This window comes from Natrix helvetica (assembly GCF_964273705.1).
Source record: "Natrix helvetica genome assembly, chromosome: 3".
In the NCBI taxonomy this organism is placed as follows: domain Eukaryota; kingdom Metazoa; phylum Chordata; class Lepidosauria; order Squamata; family Natricidae; genus Natrix; species Natrix helvetica.
In genome coordinates this window covers 127,984,564-128,004,849 of record NC_138549.1, presented here as the reverse complement: position 1 = coordinate 128,004,849, position 20,286 = coordinate 127,984,564, and the positions used below count along the sequence as shown (strand labels likewise).

At 38.8% G+C, this 20,286-nt stretch overlaps 1 protein-coding gene across 14 annotated transcripts in view; it reads left to right on the top strand.

Annotated features, from left to right (window-relative positions):
* PLEKHA6 (pleckstrin homology domain containing A6) overlaps positions 1 to 20,286 on the top strand; it is a 224,201-nt gene that overhangs the window by 159,586 nt on the left and 44,329 nt on the right. For 10 of the 14 annotated variants that reach the window (XM_081947835.1, XM_081947827.1, XM_081947839.1 and 7 more), the window contains 7 exons: positions 535 to 642; positions 2,797 to 2,869; positions 6,243 to 6,343; positions 10,426 to 10,601; positions 11,000 to 11,494; positions 12,727 to 13,237; positions 14,168 to 14,254. In XM_081947835.1, coding sequence (XP_081803961.1) covers positions 535 to 642; positions 2,797 to 2,869; positions 6,243 to 6,343; positions 10,426 to 10,601; positions 11,000 to 11,494; positions 12,727 to 13,237; positions 14,168 to 14,254 — 1,551 coding nt within the window. Of the gene's footprint in view, positions 1 to 534; positions 643 to 2,796; positions 2,870 to 6,242; positions 6,344 to 7,798; positions 8,057 to 10,425; positions 10,602 to 10,999; positions 11,495 to 12,726; positions 13,238 to 14,167; positions 14,255 to 20,286 lie in introns of those variants that run through there. The other 4 variants (XM_081947832.1, XM_081947834.1, XM_081947833.1 and 1 more) reach the window with 3 other exon arrangements.

The window sequence follows — 20,286 nt, the reverse complement described above, 5'->3', positions numbered from 1 at the left end:
AATTCAGGGCAATATAGAAAAAGCCTACCACATTGTTCTTCAAAGTTTAAAATCATGTTGTGATTATTTCACTTCATGGTGTCCAAGGGGAATTATTTGATACTGGAATATCTTAGCATCAATGGCATATGTGTAAAAATTCTACCTCACAAAAATTAGGCATCTTTTTTATGCCAAATGTCGTAGACAGCATGTGCCCAAGATTATGAGTTTAATCCATATTTAGTCATGCTTAAAAATTGACCCATTGGTACTCAGTTAGGCTTAAGTTAATCATGTCTTATTGCTTTCAGTGGGTCTGTTCTAATAACTATTTATACCCACAGAGTTCCAAAGGAGTCTAAGGGGTTCATAAAAATATAAATCAACTAAAAAGTCAAATTAAAACTAATATAAAGGATACAACAAGAATATAACAAGAATAAATTTTGTAAAAACTCTAACCATCAGACTTAATATAATTAAGCAGGATTTCATTGTAATTACCTACTGCTTGTTTTGCTATCCCAAACTTTTCTGATTTATTTGCCAAAGGCGTCATCACGTACTTCCAGGAAAGGAATTGCTTTTGGAAAACGTTCTAATTCCATGAAGAGGAATCCCAGTGCTGCGGTGACCAAGAATGGTTGGCTTTTCAAGCAGGTAAGCCACCTGTCCTTCATTACATCAGAAGACAATCATAGTCCCTAAGCTGCAAGTACATTTTGAAGGTCCCCAAACCAATTCCTGATTCTGTTGGTAAATTAGATCCCACAGTTTAATGCTGAAATTCTTTCGGAAAATGTTACACACCCACCCACCCACAATTAAATAGTTATTTGGGGGCTTCTGGGTTCTTTTCTGGACTGTTCAATTTGACAACACAGCCATGATCACTAAAACATATTTGGCCCTACCAAACATGACTTTCATCCACTAAAACAAATGCTATTTGGTGTGCTAAAGGTTGCCCATCTTTGCATAAGCTTCTCCTATTTTCTCTCTAACATCACAGTTCAGCCTTCCTGCTTCAGGACAGTCAAGGAAGTGCTTTTTAACCCACTACTTGGTTTTTCTCGTAAGTTCTTATTGAGAAGAAAATGATTTGAAAGTCCTTGGCTTATTTGATCATTCCACCAGTGAGTTCTAGTTCTGCCTTAAGCATGAAAGACAGTTGGGTGACTTTGAGATAGTCACTCTTCTCAGCATCACCCACCTCACAAAGTTATTGTTGTGGGCAAAATAGGAGGAGGAAAGATAATTGTGTTCACCACCTTAAGTTACCTATGAAGTAATAAAGGCAGGGATGGATAGATAGATAGATAGATGATAGATAGATAGATAGATAGATAGATAGATAGATAGATAGATAGATAGATAGATGATAGATAGATAGATAGATAGATAGATAGATAGATAGATAGATAGATAATAGATAAAATCAGTCCATTTGGATTGCTGTGCACTATATCATTCTTGGATGAAAAATATTGGGATTGCTATGCAACTGGTCAAGATATCTGCATGACTTCAAAGGATTATTTTTTGGGAGCTAAGGCTCCTTCTCATAGGTATTTCCCTCCCAGTCACACTGGAGGCAGGCCTTAGAGTAGATCTGTTGTTGCTTCCTGTGGAAGGGAATAGCTTCATCCCCAGTTTTGGTTCTGTCTTTTTTCAAAAAGCATGTGAGTCAAGGACTCCCTTAAATCTACAATTCTCCTTTTTAATGTTTTTTTTTTAAATTCAATTTTTATTTACTGCTAACATTCCCTAACATTTAAAACTGGATTAAAATATTGTATAAGTCCAAAACAAAGAGATTGTTTTCAGAAGTGGCTTTAAGCATACATTTCCTTAATTCATTGGAGTATAAAAAAGAGGAAGCACAATCAGATTTGCAAGATTCAGTTATCAGTCAATAAAAGTAGTTTTAGTCTGCAGGATCCAATCTGGGTCAGTCACTGGGACCAGAGATTTAGTCTTCTGAGTTTTCATACTTGTGCTGGAGCCCATCCTCAGGGAACTTCTTTCTTCCCAAATGGATCAAATCATGCATTGGACTACCCTATGAGATGTAGAATAAGGGTGTCCACAGGACAAATGGGCAGCTAATAAGCTCCTGGGAGACATCTATAGAGTGGGCTCATGGTTCTCCATGCTCTCTTCCATTAAAGCTGAACTCTTATGCTTTGGCCAAAGCATCCTTTCCAGCAAGACTACTCCCCTCCCCGCAATATTTGAGGGACAGTTCTGATGTCTTCCACCATAGGGTGCCTTGGCTTCACTGTAGGAAAATGATGCATTGAAATTGAAGAAGTTCCAATTTCTATAGTGGAGAGAGGCCATTCAGTCCACCTACCTATTACAGGAAGGAGGGAATGTTTACGGAAAATTGCACATCGCAGACCCCTTATTTCTTCCTTCTCAAGTGTGTGTTTGCTGAGATTGCTTTCTGACTTGTCATTCTGAGACTGGGGACCAAAGTATTCCTTCTCATAGGAAGTAACTTCAGAACTAATCTAGATACCGCCCCAAGTCCCTTTCGGGAGAGGGGGCAGTCTATAAATACGAATAATAAATAAATAAATAAATAAATAAGATACTGCATCCACAGCAAGTGGGCGGGAGATATTCTATTCTAGAAGGTTCTTCATGGTAAATTCAGCGTACTAGTTCTTGTCCTATCCTACTTAGCCATTCTATTACTTTGTTTGACTTTAGCCTGTCATGCCATTTTTCCAAAGATGCTTTTTTCAACCTGTGCTGTATGTAGTATCCAGATTCTGACATTTATTTGCTTTCAACAACTCTTTGCAGGCCAGCTCTGGAGTCAAGCAGTGGAATAAGCGCTGGTTTGTATTGGTGGATCGCTGCCTTTTTTACTACAAAGGTATGAGGAGATTCAAGTTTAAAATTAAACATCCAAATTATATTTAATTATATATTAAAATATAAAGATATAAGAAAACTCCCAGATGCCAAACATCGTTTGAAAGCAATGGCAGGAATGCATGCATTCATTTTCTGTATGATCTTAACAAACTAGATTTTTGCCTTCACGCCCACTTTTGAGGAACAGTACTGTTATTATAGGAGAGACTGGTTTATTTTGTATCTATAAGGGATGCAATATTTTCATGGTTTAGGAGAGATAGGAAAGGCAAAGCATGTACTTGAGAAATGCCATTCTACACCATGAGATGTAATAATTCCTGCCAACTGGATGATTGTGAAGGAGGCAACCCCACTGCTTTGATGGTAATTACAGAGCATGCAGTTCTATGGTTAAATATTACTGGATAACCCATGATCCATGGAGTCACTGTTTCAGAAATATTTGCTTACTTAAGCAGAAAAACCACTATGACCATGGGTGGACCAAAAAGAAGCAATAAAAGCAGGAACAAGTTCCAACTTCCGTGATTAACATGTGAAGTGTTAATACCACTTTATAATGCCTTGGTAAGGCCACACTTGGAATACTGCATTCAGTTTTGGTCGCCACGATGTAGAAAAGATGTGGAGACTCTAGAAAGAGTGCAGAGAAGAGCAACAAAGATGATTAGGGGACTGGAGACTAAAACATATGAAGAATGGTTACAGGAACTGGGTATGTTTAGCTTAAGAAAAAGAAGGACTAGGGGAGACATGAGAGCAGTGTTCCAATATCTCAGGGGTTGCCACAAAGAAGAGGGAGTCAAACTATTCTCCAAGGCACCTGAGGGTAGAACAAGAAGCAATGGGTGGAAACTAATCAAGGAGAGAAGCAACTTAGAACTGAGGAGAAATTTCCTGACAGTTAGAACAATTAATCAGTGGAACAGCTTGCCTCCAGAAGTTGTGAATGCCCCAACACTGGAAGTCTTTAAGAAGATGTTGGATAGCCATTTGTCTGAAACGGTATAGGGTTTCCTGTCTAGGCAGGGGGTTGGACTAGAAGACCTCCAAGGTCCCTTCCAACTCTGCTATTGTATTGTATTGTATTGTATTGTATGCATTCCTGCCAGCTTCCCCACTGACTTTGCTTGTGGGAAAGTAGCCAGGAGCATCGGAAGTTATGATAATGTGATGCGATGACTGCAGGGCAGTATAGTGACAGTGCAGTGGCCACAACTTTGCCAGCGCAAGTGGTATGAAGATCCTTGAAATTTCAGACCCACAATGGTCCTGGATCTTTGGATGCGTTCTTTAAGTTAGCTCATTGGAGGTACCTTGATTCAAAAACATTTCCCTGTGCAAGTGAAAAGTGTACAAGTATTACTGAATTTATGTCTCATCTGGCTGCCTGTTACCCAGCTGGCCACTATGAGGATAGAATGCTGGATGAGATGGTCTTTTGATCTGCTGCAGCAGGATTCTTATGCTTTTGTAATATTATTTTGTGAACTCTTTCTGGCTAAACAATATAGTTTTCCAGCAATACATAGGAATAATTTTTCAGATGAGTGATGACCCTTCCTTCCCTCCCTCCCTCCTTCCTTTCCTTCCTTCCCCAGCAAGTCCTTAGCTATTTTACCTCACAATTAATTTTCCATTTTGCAATACTGTAGCTGAATGGCTGACTCCATAAGGTCAAAGACTCAAGATCCTAAACCTGATTTTCCAGAAATATCCTGAATCTTCTCACTCTGCCCTCACCTCCACTTTGAGGGAGCTTGATAATTTAGAATCTGTGCCACCTTTGTGGCAATTAAATGGTAAAAGTATTTTAAAATGAAATAATTTTTATTGTGTCGTTTCTTGCTATGTTGTATAGAGGGATGTGGCAAGTAGTTTTGGCCTTTTCTCCCCCCTCCCCCCATGGGAGATAAATTAATCTCACAGGAGATAAGCAAAATAAAAATAAAATACCTTTTAAACTTTAAATACAGTATTCAAAATAGAAGCATTCAGTTTTGGAAGAGATAAATGCTACCTGATTAAAAGGAAATATGTAAAAGGATTGTGATGCTTGAAGACAGCTACAAAAGGATTCTAGTCCGCTGCAAATAGGAGTTTCTCTTACAGAGTCTCAATTTACTACCAAGATCAAGAAAGTTATAAATACAGATGATATCTTCATGATCTGAAAAATAGTATAATGGCTGAAATTAGGGAGAATTTCCTCACTAACAATAAATAATGTTATTTGTGGCATGACATTTCTAGTAGTCTAGTAATGTATGGTAATTAGTTCTCTAAAACAGATGATTTGGGTATTCTTGTTGTTGCCCTTTCACAAACTTTGGATTGATTGATTGATTGATTGATTATGTGTTATCGAATGGAAATTTAACATTCTCAGTGATACCCTGTTAATTGTGCTTTCCTTGGACTTACTGAAACGCTTAAGATCTTACAATGAAGATGAATGCATGACATTGCAGCAGCGGTGGGATACGACCGGTACGCCCCGGTACGGGCATACTGGTGCCTGCTGGGAGGACCAGGTACCATTCTGGTACGGTGCTCCGGAGGGCCCGCCCACCCGCCTGCTCTCCTTACCTCTATTTGAGCCGACCGGGGCATTTGCGCACATGCCCAGGGCATACGGCACCTGCGCGATGCTCTGCCAAGCAACTGGAGCATCATGGGCAATGGGTATGCATGCGCGCACTGCGCATGTGCATGTGGTTGATGGCTGGCCCCGTTGCAGCGTACCAGTTGCAACGGGAGCCGGAACCCACCACTGCATTACAGTATATATATATATATATATTGTGAGCCCAAATTGTGAGCCCAACAATATCAGTATGAATGGCTGTCCTGTAACCTATGGTTCTCACAGACCTGCTGCCTAGGCCTTTTCTCTGGTAGCAGATGGAAAAGATGATGGTCCTGAATAATTAACTAGACAGTATTGTGAACTATAACTGTAACTGATATGCATACAAGGATATGTGAGCACTTGCTGGTCTGAATTGGAGAGAACAAGAAGCATGAATGCATCAGAGCAAGGGGACATTTTTCATAGGTAGATAAATAGCTAGGCTCAGCATTTCCATCTCACTCCCTGCATAGTTATTGTTTTCAAGTCTTCCTTCCTTCCCTCCTTTCTTCCTTCCTTCCTGCCTGCCTGCCTGCCTGCCTGCCTGCCTGCCTGCCTGCCAGAAAATTACCCTTGGGTTGTTTCTTAGTTGCAATGGTATTGCAATGGTTTGTTCTCCTGGGTTGTTTCTTAGTTGCAATGGTGAAGAAGTAGATGGATGTTCATTTTAACAGTTGTTAACTAAGATAAAGGAGAATTGTCTAATTCTTTGCCCCTCCCTTTTTCTTTCATGAAGATGAGAAGGAGGAAAGCGTCTTGGGCAGCATCCCACTTCTCAGTTTTCGAGTGGCAGCTGTCCAGCCATCGGATAACATCAGCAGGAAATATACCTTTAAGGTCAGTAAAGAGTGGAAGAGCTCCTAGTAAAGTGTTCATAAATATATAAATAGACTTTGTTGTGCTAGTAGAAACGTATCATAGGTTAATAGCAATTCCTGAACTGGATCCACTAGAAACTTTATTGGAATGGGAAACAGTATTGTATCACACACTTAAAATCTTGGATTTGTACCTGCATTTATGATGTCAATGTACATGTATATTCTATGAGATCCTAAATTCAATGAGATTTAGCTCCAAATTCATTCTATCCCCCTTTCACTTGATGGATATTAATTCCTGTGAGTCTAGATTTAGTCAAATAGATCATATAATGTTTATTGAATAAATATAGAATATTGAAAGATCAAGTAGAACAGATTAGAAAATATGTGTTCCTTTACAGATATTTGAAGATTGTTTTATATGCAAAAAAAACGTAGTATACTCTTTCTATCTCTTCTCCTTATTTTTCGTTTTGTCTATCCACCATCTTTTTCTTACTTTTTTCTAAGTTGGTATGGCTTTTATGCTGCAAATTTTTTAAAATAATAATATAAAATTTTAACAAATTTCTAGTACACTCAGTGAAAATTAGATGTAAGTACTTGCACATCTACATGTTACGTATACCAAATACCTTTCTCATTGCCATCTTGCCATTGCATTGTTCCCTAACTCCCTTCTACTCATTCAAACCGCTTGCTCTTCAGATGTTTCAAAACTCTGCTGTGTAATATTTGTTCCCTTTTTAATGATGATGAGTGGGTTTTGATTGGAAACCACTGATACATAAGTTTTCTTTGTAAATCTTCCTACATGTGGTATATAAAAAAGGAGTTGCACTTAAACATGGCACAGGGGCTCCAAATGTAAACATGCTTTTCAGGACACCTTGGCTGATTTTGAGTGATAGGAATCCAATAACCTTTTTTTCTGGCACAACGTTTCCCACTAAGTTTTACTGATACCATTGCTTTAGGCAGGATCTCAGAGTCAATAAATATATAGAGAACATCTTAGAGTATCGTATTTACGAATCATACAAAGCTTATAAAGTACATTTTAGAGTTCAATAGGAATTATTCTGAGGTAATCTGCCTAGATTTTCAATATTTGTTTGTAAGAAAACAAAAACATGTTGAAGAAAATGAAAGTACAGTATTGAAATTATCCAAACTTGAGTATTGATGACAAGATAGCCAAAATTTATATTCTGACCTTTTGTTTATTAATAATTATTGTGTTCTCAATTCATGTTGAGAAAAAAAATTGTAGACTATTCCCATAGATAATCGACATGTACAGGATGGGTAGATCTAAAAATATAATTTTTGACTTCATCCTACAGTTTATAAAAATAATATTTTACATCATGTCATATTGCTGTAATATTTGAACCTACATTTTCCCCTTAGCATTCTGAGACATCTGTCTGAGAGCTGTTCCATGCAAGGACTAGTTTTCCCAAGCTCAGTGAAAGCCAAGTTGACCATTCATTTTAAAGCTCAGAAGCACTAAGTATGAGCCCAATTCTGCTTCAACTACCCATTCACAGTGACCACTTTTGTTCTTGATGTGCTTTGCCTGTTGATATCCCTCCCCATTGAATTGCTTATTGGGTGTGGCTGATCTGTTCTCTGTCTTCCCTGTTTTTCTGTGTGAGGATCCCCTGGACAGGAGATCTCTTCTGATTACTGGCCTGCAATACATCACCCAGCCACCAAATAGGTAGTGTTTTCCTTCTGTTTCCAAATGCATGCATGCATGCCAGAAAGGAAAAATGAAGTACCAATGGTAAAAATGATCCTGCATGCTTTATTCACCTGCAATCATTCCCAAAGGAAATTTGTGGTGGGGGAAATTTCGCACTCCTTTGTCTAATGGAATACCTAGAAGTATTTTTTAAACCATGGAGAATACTGGAAACACAGAGCAATGTAAGCAAATCAGACTGAGGATGTAGATCTTGAAGTCATTGCTGTTATATGACTTGTACATAAATAAATGTTCATGTTATGGGCTCAATGATTTGTGGAAGATAATATCTAGCTCAACAAAGTGAAAGTCAAGGCATGTAGTAGTTAGTCAATGAGTGGCAATTGTGAGACAAAACTGATGGGTAGATATAAACAAAAACTAAATTATGGTGTTCATTCTCTACTGTGAATATTTAATGTATATGATAAAATATGTAATATATGAGCCCAATTGTGTGTGTTATATTGATTAGTAAGTTTCATTAAAACAACTGGATTTTTTTTTCAGGATCATTGAAACAGGCACACTACAAATGAGCTGGTTATATTCAGAAAAAGAATTTGGACTTAGCTAATTCTAGAAATATTTTGATCTGGATTTGTAGTTCCATAGGATTGTTCTGAACTGAATGTGGTTGCCTCTGTTGGTATTCTTTATGTGCATGCTTAGTCTTTTTATTCTAGTCTTCAGAATAACTATGGTATTAGTTCGTGAGCAAGTTTTATTTAGGCTCAAAACATCCACGCAGCAAATTACAAATATAACCTAAAGTGTGGCAGTTTCAAAAATAATCTTTCCTTTGTGGGTTTTTTATCTGAAAATATTCAGCTTTTACATATCGAAACTCAGGAATGAAGTACATAAAAATCTCTCTGTGCGATATCCTAGACTCTGTTACATTTTAACCTGATGAAGAAATGGTTCATGCTGGGAAAAGTAAACAGAATATCATGCACTGCACAGCTGAGAGCAGTCAAATTTTGTCTAGGTCCCAAATGCTGAGATAGCATTGTTAGGGAAGATTCAGTACTCCCTTCAGTGATTTCTCTAAGTCAACAACTATGCCTGTTGTGAAATTGTAATTTTATTTAAAAATCTGCAAGGAAATGGAATGTGAATACTTCTCTGTGGAGAATTCTTAGCATTGACATTCAAAGATCACTCTACCACTACTTAATCTATCCCTCCTTAATTTTTCCCTCTGATTAAAAAAAAAAAGATGGCAGAAATGATGGGATAACATTGAAGTGTTGCAGGTGGAAGATCACACTATCTGAAATGATGTGAATGTTTAGAAAAATTAGGAAGTTTGAGAGATTTTCTTCCTTGTTTGTGTTAGGAAGAGATATTGAATAACTAGGAACTATTCCCAAACAAATAAATTTATATTATCTGAAGTTTAATGTTGGCGGGTTTATTTTAACTCTCTCATTGTTTTAATTCAAATCAATAAATTACAACAAGCCATTACACAGTCGGTTTTTTTCTCCCTACCATAAAAATGATTATCAAGGAGGTTAGCAAAGACAATCTGAGTTGAACCAGTATTTTGCATGCTCTGCCACTTATACTTTTTGACTCATGCATGCCCTGCAAGGGGAGAGCTTTCGTTCATGGTGCTGGAGAGCCAGAGGTGGTATCTTTGTGTTAGAATTAGCGGAGTTGGTTTGTGCTAAATTTTAAAGAGGATAATCTTCCTTTTAAAGGATGGTCAGGATTACCTTTCTGTTTGAAAGCACTGTCTATTTCAGGGGTGTCAAACTCGATTTCATTGAGGTCCGTATCAGGGTTGTTTGATCTCAAGGGGCTGGGGTTGGCATGACTAGGGTGAATGTGGCCAGCTTAATGTAATTCGTGTCAGCGCCTATGGTGGCCCAAGCGCTCTGTCAGTGAAAATGGGCTCTCAAGCTCTGTTTTCAGAAGGTAGGGCTTCCTTCAACCCTCTTCCAGTGAAAATGAAGCTTGGGAAGGCCGCATGCAGCCCTCTTGAGCTCCGTTTTCACTGGAAGAGGGGTGCAAGAGGCTGTCACAGCTGAAAATGGAGCTCAGGAGCCTGTTTTCACTGGCAGAGGCACCAAGGCCCTTCACTATTTCTAGGGTGGCCCCAAGGGCCAGAACTAAGCACCCCATGGGCCTTGAGTCTGACACCACTGGTCTATTTGAACAAATTCAAAAATTGTTTAAAGGGAAGAGCTGCCAATCATGAAATAAAAATGTGGTGAAATTATTATGTTCCTAAGGGAAAGAAAACAAAATTGATTGCTGGTGAGTAAACTCTCTAGACACTGACTGGGGTCTTTTTATTTCCCTTTCTCTCTTTCTATTCTTCATTTCTGCAGGTAACTGTATGCTGGATGGAAGAGATGCCACAAAATCACAAGAAGTCATTCTCTCCTCAGGCTGAACATGCTGGGATCCGGACCTATTTCTTCAGTGCTGAGAACAATGAAGAACAAGAATCCTGGATTCAAGCCATGGGTGAGGCTGCCCGGGTTCAAATCCCACCTACTCAAAGGTCAGTTGTTCAAAAGATGGGCAGCAAGGGTTTAGCCCTGGTTGTGGACATTTCACTTTGCTGAACATAGTATATAAGGGTGTTACATCTATTGCTAAGTTCAATTTTAGATGAACTTGGAAGATACTAGTGGCATGGCTAGTAAAATACTAACAAATACATAGTCTCATATGGCATTATTCTATAGCTGTAAGATACTGTCTTCAGTGGAATTAGGATAATTGCTTTAGGACAATGTGAAAATGATAAGTTCATGAGAAAGTTCAATCAATAATAACTTAAACTGTTATATCAGATCTGAAAGAGGATGGTCAGAACCCACAGTAAACTAGCATTCCTTGTTTAGGATATGCCAATCCTAAACTATGGTAATGAATGCACTTGTGCATTCTTCTCAGGCATGAAAAGACTGACTGTGAGAACATTCCTCCTAGCAAAAATCACCATCATCATCACCAGCGGAGTATCCTTACCAGGGAGCTTGCCAAAGCTGAGTTAGAAGCAAAGACCAGAGGAGAAGGGGATGGACGTGGTTCCGAAAAGTTTGAAAGAAAACCAGAGCGTGTTGCAAATAAGAAAGAGACACTGGTGAAAACCAATGGCATTGCCAGTCAAGATACACCCTCGGAGCCCGGAAGCCCTTATCCAGAAGCAGCTCGTGTGCCAGCTGGAGTGGAGAGAACCGCACAACCAAATGGTTGGCAGTATTCATCCCCAACTCGTCCTGGCAGCATGGCTTTTCCACAGCATGATGGGGATACTGTTATCTCTCGTCGGAGCTTTGCACCTCGCACTAATCCAGAAAAGATTGCTCAGAGGAAAAGCTCCATGACCCAGTTGCAACAGTGGGTCAATTTGCGCCGTGGAGTTCCCCCACCCGAAGATCTCCATAGGTGAGTTGTTTGGACACACAAGATACAAAAAATAACACAGAAGTTTTTTGTGAAGTTCTGAGAAAAGAATTTATATTGTAGATTTAAATTGGTACCTAAAGTTCTGATATATGTTGCCATCTTATACTTGGTACCACTTCCTCTTCCTCAAATAATTGTCCATGACCTTAATACATGAGGCTGTAACACTTCCAGTTTCTTTTCTGACAAAAAAAACCTCATCATCTTCTCTGGGTGCCTTGGAATATGTTATTTTAAAAATTCACAATTGGTTTATATTTAGTGTTCTTGCACCCAGAAGAGCAGAAAAAGTATTTGGTAAGCAGGTGACTATATTCAGCTTATTTACCAAGTCTTCCTGATCATGGAATGAAGTAATTATTTTTAATTACTTTTGATTATATATATATATATATATATATATATATATATATATGTATGTATGTATGTATGTATGTATGTATGTATGTATGTATGTATGTATGTATGTATGTTGTATTTGTACTGATAAATAAATAAAGGGAGACTAGGATAGATCTATTTCGAGCTAATTAGCTCTCATCAGCTAGCCATACCCTTACTGGGATTTGAATCTGATATATATAAACAACTGTTTATCAGCTGCTGCTCTTAGAGAGTTTTCAGTGTACCCTGTAGGAATAAACACAGTCCAACAATATAAATACCCGGTGAGAGAAAATAAATACTAGCAAAAAAGCACAACGAGATGAATATCTTTCCACTGTTAAGTTTACTTTTTGACATATGGACAATGAACTTTACTGATTTGGGTCAGTTCAGTGATCCAAATCTACAAATCACAGTTTTAGCACAAGTATCAAAGTAGCTTTTATCCTAATTGAACCTTACAAAGTTCAACTCTTACATGTTATTTATCAAAAACTGACACATGTATGTATGCTCTGCTACTCAAGGAAGTAGCTCACACGCAAGAGAGGAAACTAGGAGGGTTTCACAACCTTAATTATGAAGAATAAAAAATAAACAAGCAAACAATATATAGTGAAGCAATTGGAGACGAGAAGGCAACATTAAGGCTTAAAACAAAACTGTAAATTTTGCAGCTTCTCCCAGTTTTACACATAGAAATATGCAAAAAAAAATGTATCAGTGCTGTTCATCAGATAGTAGGCTGATATTAACATAGTTATAGAACATCCTAAAACCCCAGACCAAATGTTTTCCTTTCTTGTTTTTTGTGGGACTTGTAGCCCCAACAGATTCTTCCCAATGTCTCGGAGAGTACCTGATTATTATCCTCCCTATTCATCCCAGTACTCAGAGGATTACCAGTATTATCCACCTGGTGTGCGTCCTGATAGTATCTGTTCTATGCCTGCCTATGAACGTGTGAGCCCTCAGTGGGCTGTGGAGGACAAGCGCCACACCTTCCGCAACAGCAACTCATTCCAGCTGCGGGAGTGGAAAGAACAGCCCGGCTATAGCAGACAAGATATGCCCATGTGGATCCCAGGCCCCACACGGCAGCCAGTGTACTATGATGAAGTGGATGCTGCCTCAGGTTCCCTCCGTAGGATGTCCCTTCAGCCTCGCTCGCGTTCGGTCCCCCGCTCACCAAGTCAAGGATCCTACAATAGGACCAGAGTCTACTCTCCAGTAAGGTCGCCCAGCGCCCATTTTGAACGAATGCCTTCTCGAAGTGAGGAGATATATGCTGAGCCATCGACTTACATGATGAGACGATCTGTCAGTTCCCCAAAGGTAAAGTTCCTTTGAGGCTTCCCTCCTCCAAATAGCTTGGCCATCTTTCAGTAGATACCCAGTGAAGTGAGGGTGGGGGAAGAGGTATAACCTCTCTCTACATTTGATTCATTGTTTAAGCCACAAAGCCGAGACTAGTGGGAAAGGAAGATGTTGTTGAACATGAAGGAGATGCATTGATCAGTCAGGTCAAGAGATAACTGATGAAGAACTGGAGTAATGGCAGGAAGGAGCAAAATGTCATTTCTAAACAATACTTAGAGAAGCTGAAGTTAAATAACATTCCCTATTATAAACGGATTATTCCTCAATCTAAGTTATGTTAAGACTGTTCTAAACCAGAGGTGGGGAACTATGGCCCTTTCATGACTTGTGGACTTCAACTCCCAGAATTTCCCAGGCAGCAAAGCTTAAAGTTGCCACCATCTGCTTTTAATTCTACATAACTGGGAAATAAATATAAGGGATCCAAGCTGAGCTCTAATTCAAGTTAAATATAAGGTATAAAGCTCCAGCAGCCAAAATGTGGTGCCAAAGTAGCAAGTTAAGGCTACTTTGTGTCATGTTAGCTGAATTGGGAGGGCAGTAGACTAGACAAGTTTTTGATCTGAGACTTGAAGTGTTCATCTTTGTGGCTACACCCTATGGCTTGATGAGTGTAATTTTCAGGACAAATTAGAGAGTGCCAATGGAAGAGGAGAGGGAATCATCCCAAGAACGAAGTAATATTACAGATTTCAAAGTAGCTCCGCTTATAAAACCAACCTTTTGTCTTTTTGTCCAGACTTCAGTTTCAAGGAGTTTCTATAAGCGATTAATTCGTCACCACTTTAGTTAATGGCCTTTGATATTTTCTTTCTTCCAATTGTTATTACTAGATTATCAACATAAGGAAAATATATCTCACACTCATTCCTTTTGTTTGCCCAGTATGATTACCTTGGTGATAGAAAGCCTGTTCCTGCAGGAATGTTTCCCTTCAACTATCCAGCATCCCCTACAGTCCATGATAAAATGGTAAGCCACAATGCTATCCCATTCTTTCACTAGTGAATGTTTTTTTCTTTCCAAAAGCTATCATTTAATTCAGGAATAATTACTTTAGCAGCAAAATTCATTAGGGTTGGTATTGAGACCAACCTGGAGGCACTATGACTATGTGAACAGGTGGAAAATTTTAATCATTAGCTTGACTACTGATGATTGGTTGATCATAGTTTGTATGTGTTTTTGAAGACCAAAGAAGGAATTTAGTGTGTGATTTTTAGAGAAAGAAAAAAAAACCATGCATATACTCAGTCCTTATTTATTCATTCAGTTGAAACCAGTGCTTCATTAACATTACCACCCAGGAAGAGTTGCAAGGAGAGATAGAATGCAAACTCCAATATGTATAGAAAGAGCGAAGATGACTTCGATGGTGATACCCAAGCTCTGTTCCCAAAGGGGACAAGAGACAAAACATTGTCAAAGTCTAGAACATCCATATAACATTTGGAAACGGCACAGACACCTCTCTAATTCACCGACTGTAAGAGAGAGGAGGAAGTGCAATATATCTTGCATATCTCCATCAAGATTATCTTCCATGCTTTAGGGAGGAATGGACCACCTGTTTAACAACTTGATTATTGAGATGTATCATATCTTGCTTCTACCTCAAAGTGGAGAAAGATTTGCAATTAAGTCACAGATCACATAGCAAAGCTGTTTGCATGTTGAAGATAACGGCTCCACCAACTGCTTTCATTATATGAGCTGTTTATTCTTGTTGCTCATTTCAACCAAGCATTTGCCTTGTCTTCAGGGTTGGTCCACTTCTATGGGTGATCTCTAGATGGAAAATTACTGCTTTATTCCCTGTGACAAGCAGCACCTTCCCAATGGCTGAACACCCATAAATACTTCTGCTATTGTATAAGGGATACCATTCTGAAATTAAGATGGTATCCCAAAGAACTGAGAATGCAAAAACTGAGGAGCACTAATCCTCTTCAATTCTCTATTGTCATTCTCTGTATCACCAAAATAATTAGAGAGTCAAAAATTGAAGTGGAAAAATACATGACAAAACCTCTGTTTCCCCTTATTGGCTATTTCTAATATGTTGTTTTTCCTTGGTCATTCTAATTCTCTCTTTGTTTGGTTATTCCACTGCGGGGGAGTATCCATGTGGTGGGGGCAACAAACACTGTGAATTGGACTCTGCCAAATGAAAGTGCCAACTTCATTGCTCCATGCAACGTTTTTTGACCCTACCTGACACCTGAAAGCAACCAGTAAATCCTGGACTGGATTTAAGGTGCCCTGTGGAACAGACTCTAGTTGCACGCTTGTTGCACGTAGCTTCTTCCCTCACTACCCCTGCTTTTTCACCAGCTATGCACAAAAGCAGATGCATGTGGCTGAACTAAAAATGCAGTGAGATGAGTTTGGTATCATTAAGCGGGTCAGGAACATTCTTTCTGATAACAGATGCTCTGTTTCCAACCTCAGCCTTATTTTTTTCTCCTCTGACAAGGGGCACATTCTTGTACTGTCCCTGAAGCTGCATGACCGCAGTGGATTGTACAGAAGCATGTTGGGATGAAGCCACACACTTTTTTTCCTGTTGTCCACTTGATCTGGGCACGATGGGTCAGTTCAGAGTTCATCATACGTAAACACCATTGTACCTGCTGAGCAAAAAACAGACGATCAACACAGTCCTTTGCTTTCAAGGTTACTCCTCCTGTCTTACAGGGGAAAGTGTTGATTGCTATCTGCAAAGATAGGTCCTGAATTCAAATAACAACACATGTGGACTCAGAAAAGTGTCTTTCGAAGAGGAAGGAATAAAGACTTATATTGTGATATAACTTGATAGTCTGCCAAATTCAGGCCATATTAAACAGGATAGGATGACCTGGATTAGATTAATGTGGTCACTTTGTTAATGCTCAGCCATACAATAAGATGCCAAGCAAGGCTTGGGGACAGAGCATTGATGATAGTTCTGGGCTATCGGGATCCCCGAGAGTCTCTAAAATGAATGTTATATATTTCCTGATCTGAAAAGATTGCTGAACCACTACTATTCACTTACCTTCTCTCTTTAAAAGTGCTTGGGAGTCTGTGAATGTTCCCTTTGCTGTATGGGGAAAACTCTTTGCCTGTCTCTAGTTAAGCTGCACCTAACTGCTTTTGCTTCTTCTTTGTGTTCGTTGTTTTTGTATGTTTGTATTTCCATTTTGCCGCATGCCTAATGGCTCCTGATAGGATGAACTTTTAGACCTTCAGTTGCAAAGAAACCTAGAGTATTTGGACCAACAGGTAGGCTAAGCTGGCTGTCTTCCTCCTCTCCCCACTCCACTACTCCCCACACATTGAGCCTTTGCTTTGCCATACCCATCTCCCTCCAGTCCTGTTGTGGGTCTGTGTCATTCTCCCTTTTCTGCACCTCCTTCCCTTTCTCTAAAATCTCTTGATGCTGGGCTATCACTACTGGTTCTCAGTTTGTGTTAGCCTTCCTTGTGTGAGGGCAATGCCCAGAGATGGGCAGCACAAAAATCATATACTATATATATATAATTTTGGGAGGCTAAAAAAAAAAAGAACTTACATTGCTTGTCTAGAGATCTGTAGATTTCATATGCTAGAATACATGTTTCTTTAATGCATTCCTGCCTATAGAATGTTTACATAATATTCTGACTACATTTTCTAGCACAATTCTGTTGAAATATTCACATGGGTGGAGGAATGTGGTGTTCTTGGCAAATATTTAGTTGGGAAGTAGCCAAAGGGAGTACGTGGGTATTGTGCCTTCCCTTGCATAATCATCTCTCCAAGGGAAGATGAGGAGTGCCTCTCACTGAATATTTTTAAAAATATTACTAAGAGGGTATCTTGTCCTCAAAAAGTTGTTAGGAAATTTCTTTTTTTTCCCTAGAGAATTTTTTAAAATCATCCCTTCCATTTCTCTGCTCATAAATCTGGTGAAGAATTTCAAAAAGCCATTTGTATACACCGCAGAAATTTCTTTGACATGTTTTTCTCCTTTGAATGAAATGTTGAAAGCCAATTCTTTTTCAGTTGAACTGGTAGAAAAAAATGTAGGAACATTTACTACAGCTTTCTACTTTTATTTTTCATTTGACCTATACGTTGATACTTTCTCTTTCCCCTCAGATTATTGGCTTTTAAAAATTCATTATTGTCCTGGGGACACACCTCCCTCCAAGACCAAAGGCAGCTGTTTGTTTGGGTTACCCTTCCTACAAACATAGCTAGCAGGAGGTGCATTTAATGTATTTAATTGCCCCAAGTGTCCTAGAGCTTCCAGTTTAGGACCTGTGGAAGAAAAAAATGGTAGATGAATACCTAACCCAGTCACTACTAGGGGGTCCTTGCTGCTCTATGTGCTTGGTTTCTTGCAGACGTTTCATTACCAAACTAGGTAACATCATAAGTACAGTGATGATATTATCTAGTTTGATAATGAAATCTTTGTAAGAAAACCACAAAACTCAGAGAGTACCAAGGACTTCGCAGTTCAACCCTGAGCTACAAATATTCTCTTCTGTTAGTACAGTCACTACTGTCCTTGCTAGTGGGTGAATGAAATTTAGCACTGTCTGTACTTTAAATGGTTTCTCTACGATGAGAATAGCAAGAGACTCCAGTTAGAGTCCTCACTCATGCAGCTCAACAAGTATTTCCTGAATGCCTGTTTCTTGAAGCAGTTTATATGTTTGCCAGATCCAGGCGTTAAAACTTTCCTTGGAATGTACTGCAGTAAGTAAGGAAATTCACCTGAAGTCTGAAAGAACATCTATTTAGGAAATCCTGCACCATCTTGAGATGTTTGCATATGCTTGAGATTAATATTATGTCTTAGCACTCTGAATTACACAAAGGGAGGGAGAGAGGGTTTTGTATATTGTATATTGTATTTGTATTGTATTGTATACAATATTGTATATTGTTTGTGTATTTGTTTTTTGCAGTATGAACTGTCACAATCCTGCTGTTCACTTTTTAACGTGCTGGTTTAACAAATGGATCTATAGGCAATAGGGAAAAATGACTTTTCACCCAGAAGCTGAAGTATTACAGTGAAGAATTCTAGCAATACATTTTATCAAATTAGGAAGAAACAACTCAAGAGCAATTTTGGATACCTGTTAATATTTGAGGATCAGTGTAAAAATAAGAGTGGGACCTCTGGGATATTCAGCTGGGGTTAGAGCATTGGACTAAACCTGGAGAGATTCAAATTCTCAAATTGCCTTTTTTCAGCCTAACCTACCCCACAAGGTTATTATTATTATTATTATTACCATAAATTTGTAGTAAAAGGAAAACCTGGGTCCACCTCCACCAACCCTCAACATAAGATACATTTATTGTCCTTTACTTCAAAGTAACTGTGAAGGATGTGTACTAATTTGACAAATGTGCCAAAAGAATAGAGGTCCAAAGGTTTCTAGATCCCATTTTCTGGATTAACATTGCAATACACAAACACACACACACACACACACACCACAAAAAATGTCAGGAAGGATAAATTTCAGTTTACCCATTCCCTAAAGTGTCTCAGTAAATACTGGTATTTGTTTTTAAAAAGAAAGAAAAATGATTAGAAATCTAATCTTGAATCTCTAATGTTCTTCCAAAAAGTGAATTTGCATTTAACATTTAAATGCAAATTCACTAACATGTACTACCAAAATTTATGTATCTGTGAAGCACAATGATATGCTAATGTAGACAACTTTCTGAACTTTTTGAAGTAGACTGCATGTATTAAGGTAAAGGAAGACTGAAATCACATTATATACTTGTAAATCATTTGCACATTAAGAAAATATTTATTGTTAAAAATGCTTGTAGAACTCCATACTGTATAATGGAGAAAAACGTGTAGAAAACCACAATCCATCAGGTGAAAATCCTTATAGATATCTACATATTAAGAAAAATGTACACACATTCCTGTGATTTTCTTTTTTAAAATTGTAGTTTAAATCCAGGAACAGGACATAAGGTAATAAAGTTAAGAATATAAATGAATATTGTAGACTAAGTGAGATTGAAGTTTACAAAGTCACCCATCCCACCTAATTCTTTAGGGACACTGATGAATCTAAATTATTTGCATTCCTTCATTTTTCTGTCTCCTTGTTGTCATTTATCAGACATTGAATTTTCGACCTGTTCCCACAACTTCATGCATAACAATTTCTTCATTGCCAATAACCTTAGCTATTGGCAAGAAACATTGATCCTGCATCATTGTATTTCATCTTCCTCAATCAGAATTACTTGAAGCAAGCTCCAAGTAGATTGAATGAATTCTAAGCTGCATCAGTATCATTATGCAATGCCACAAATATCCCCATCAGAATTAGCTGCTATATTTGTTTGATTCAGCAGGGACTAAGCAAATTAATTTGTCCAGTTTGAACTAAAGAACTGAACACGTACGGAGTATGAAATATAGTCCATGGCATCAGGCCATGAACATATGTGTCATTTTGTCATACAAATTGCCAATTTAAATAATGTCATCATAACATCTAAGACAAGTTCATAAGTTTTATCTTTAGTGTGATGTTGTCATCAGGGGCATGCCCTGTCATTGCCAAGCCCTCCTACAGTTGCCTAGGACAGGCATCCCCAACTCAGTGCCAAGCCATAGTCCATTGGGAACTGAGCCAGGGAACTGCTGGGTGAGTGCCAGTGATAGGTTCCTACTGGTTCGGCGGCTCAGCCGAACTGGTAGTGGTTTGGCAGCCTGGGTGCTGGAACCAGCAGCGACTGAGGCCTGCCACGTCCCCGAACCAGTTCTCGGGGCAGTGCTGTAGGTGCCACCATCTTGTTTTTTGCTTCTTTGCATGCGCAGAGCAATTTTTATTGCATTGTGCAATAAAGTGCAGTTTGCATCAAGCGTGTGTGCTAGGCGCAGCCATGAGCGAACCTGCAGTAGTGACTGCCAGAATCCACCCCGGTGGATGTGCGTGTATGCATGAAACCATCCTCTCTTCTCTCCACTACCACTTCCA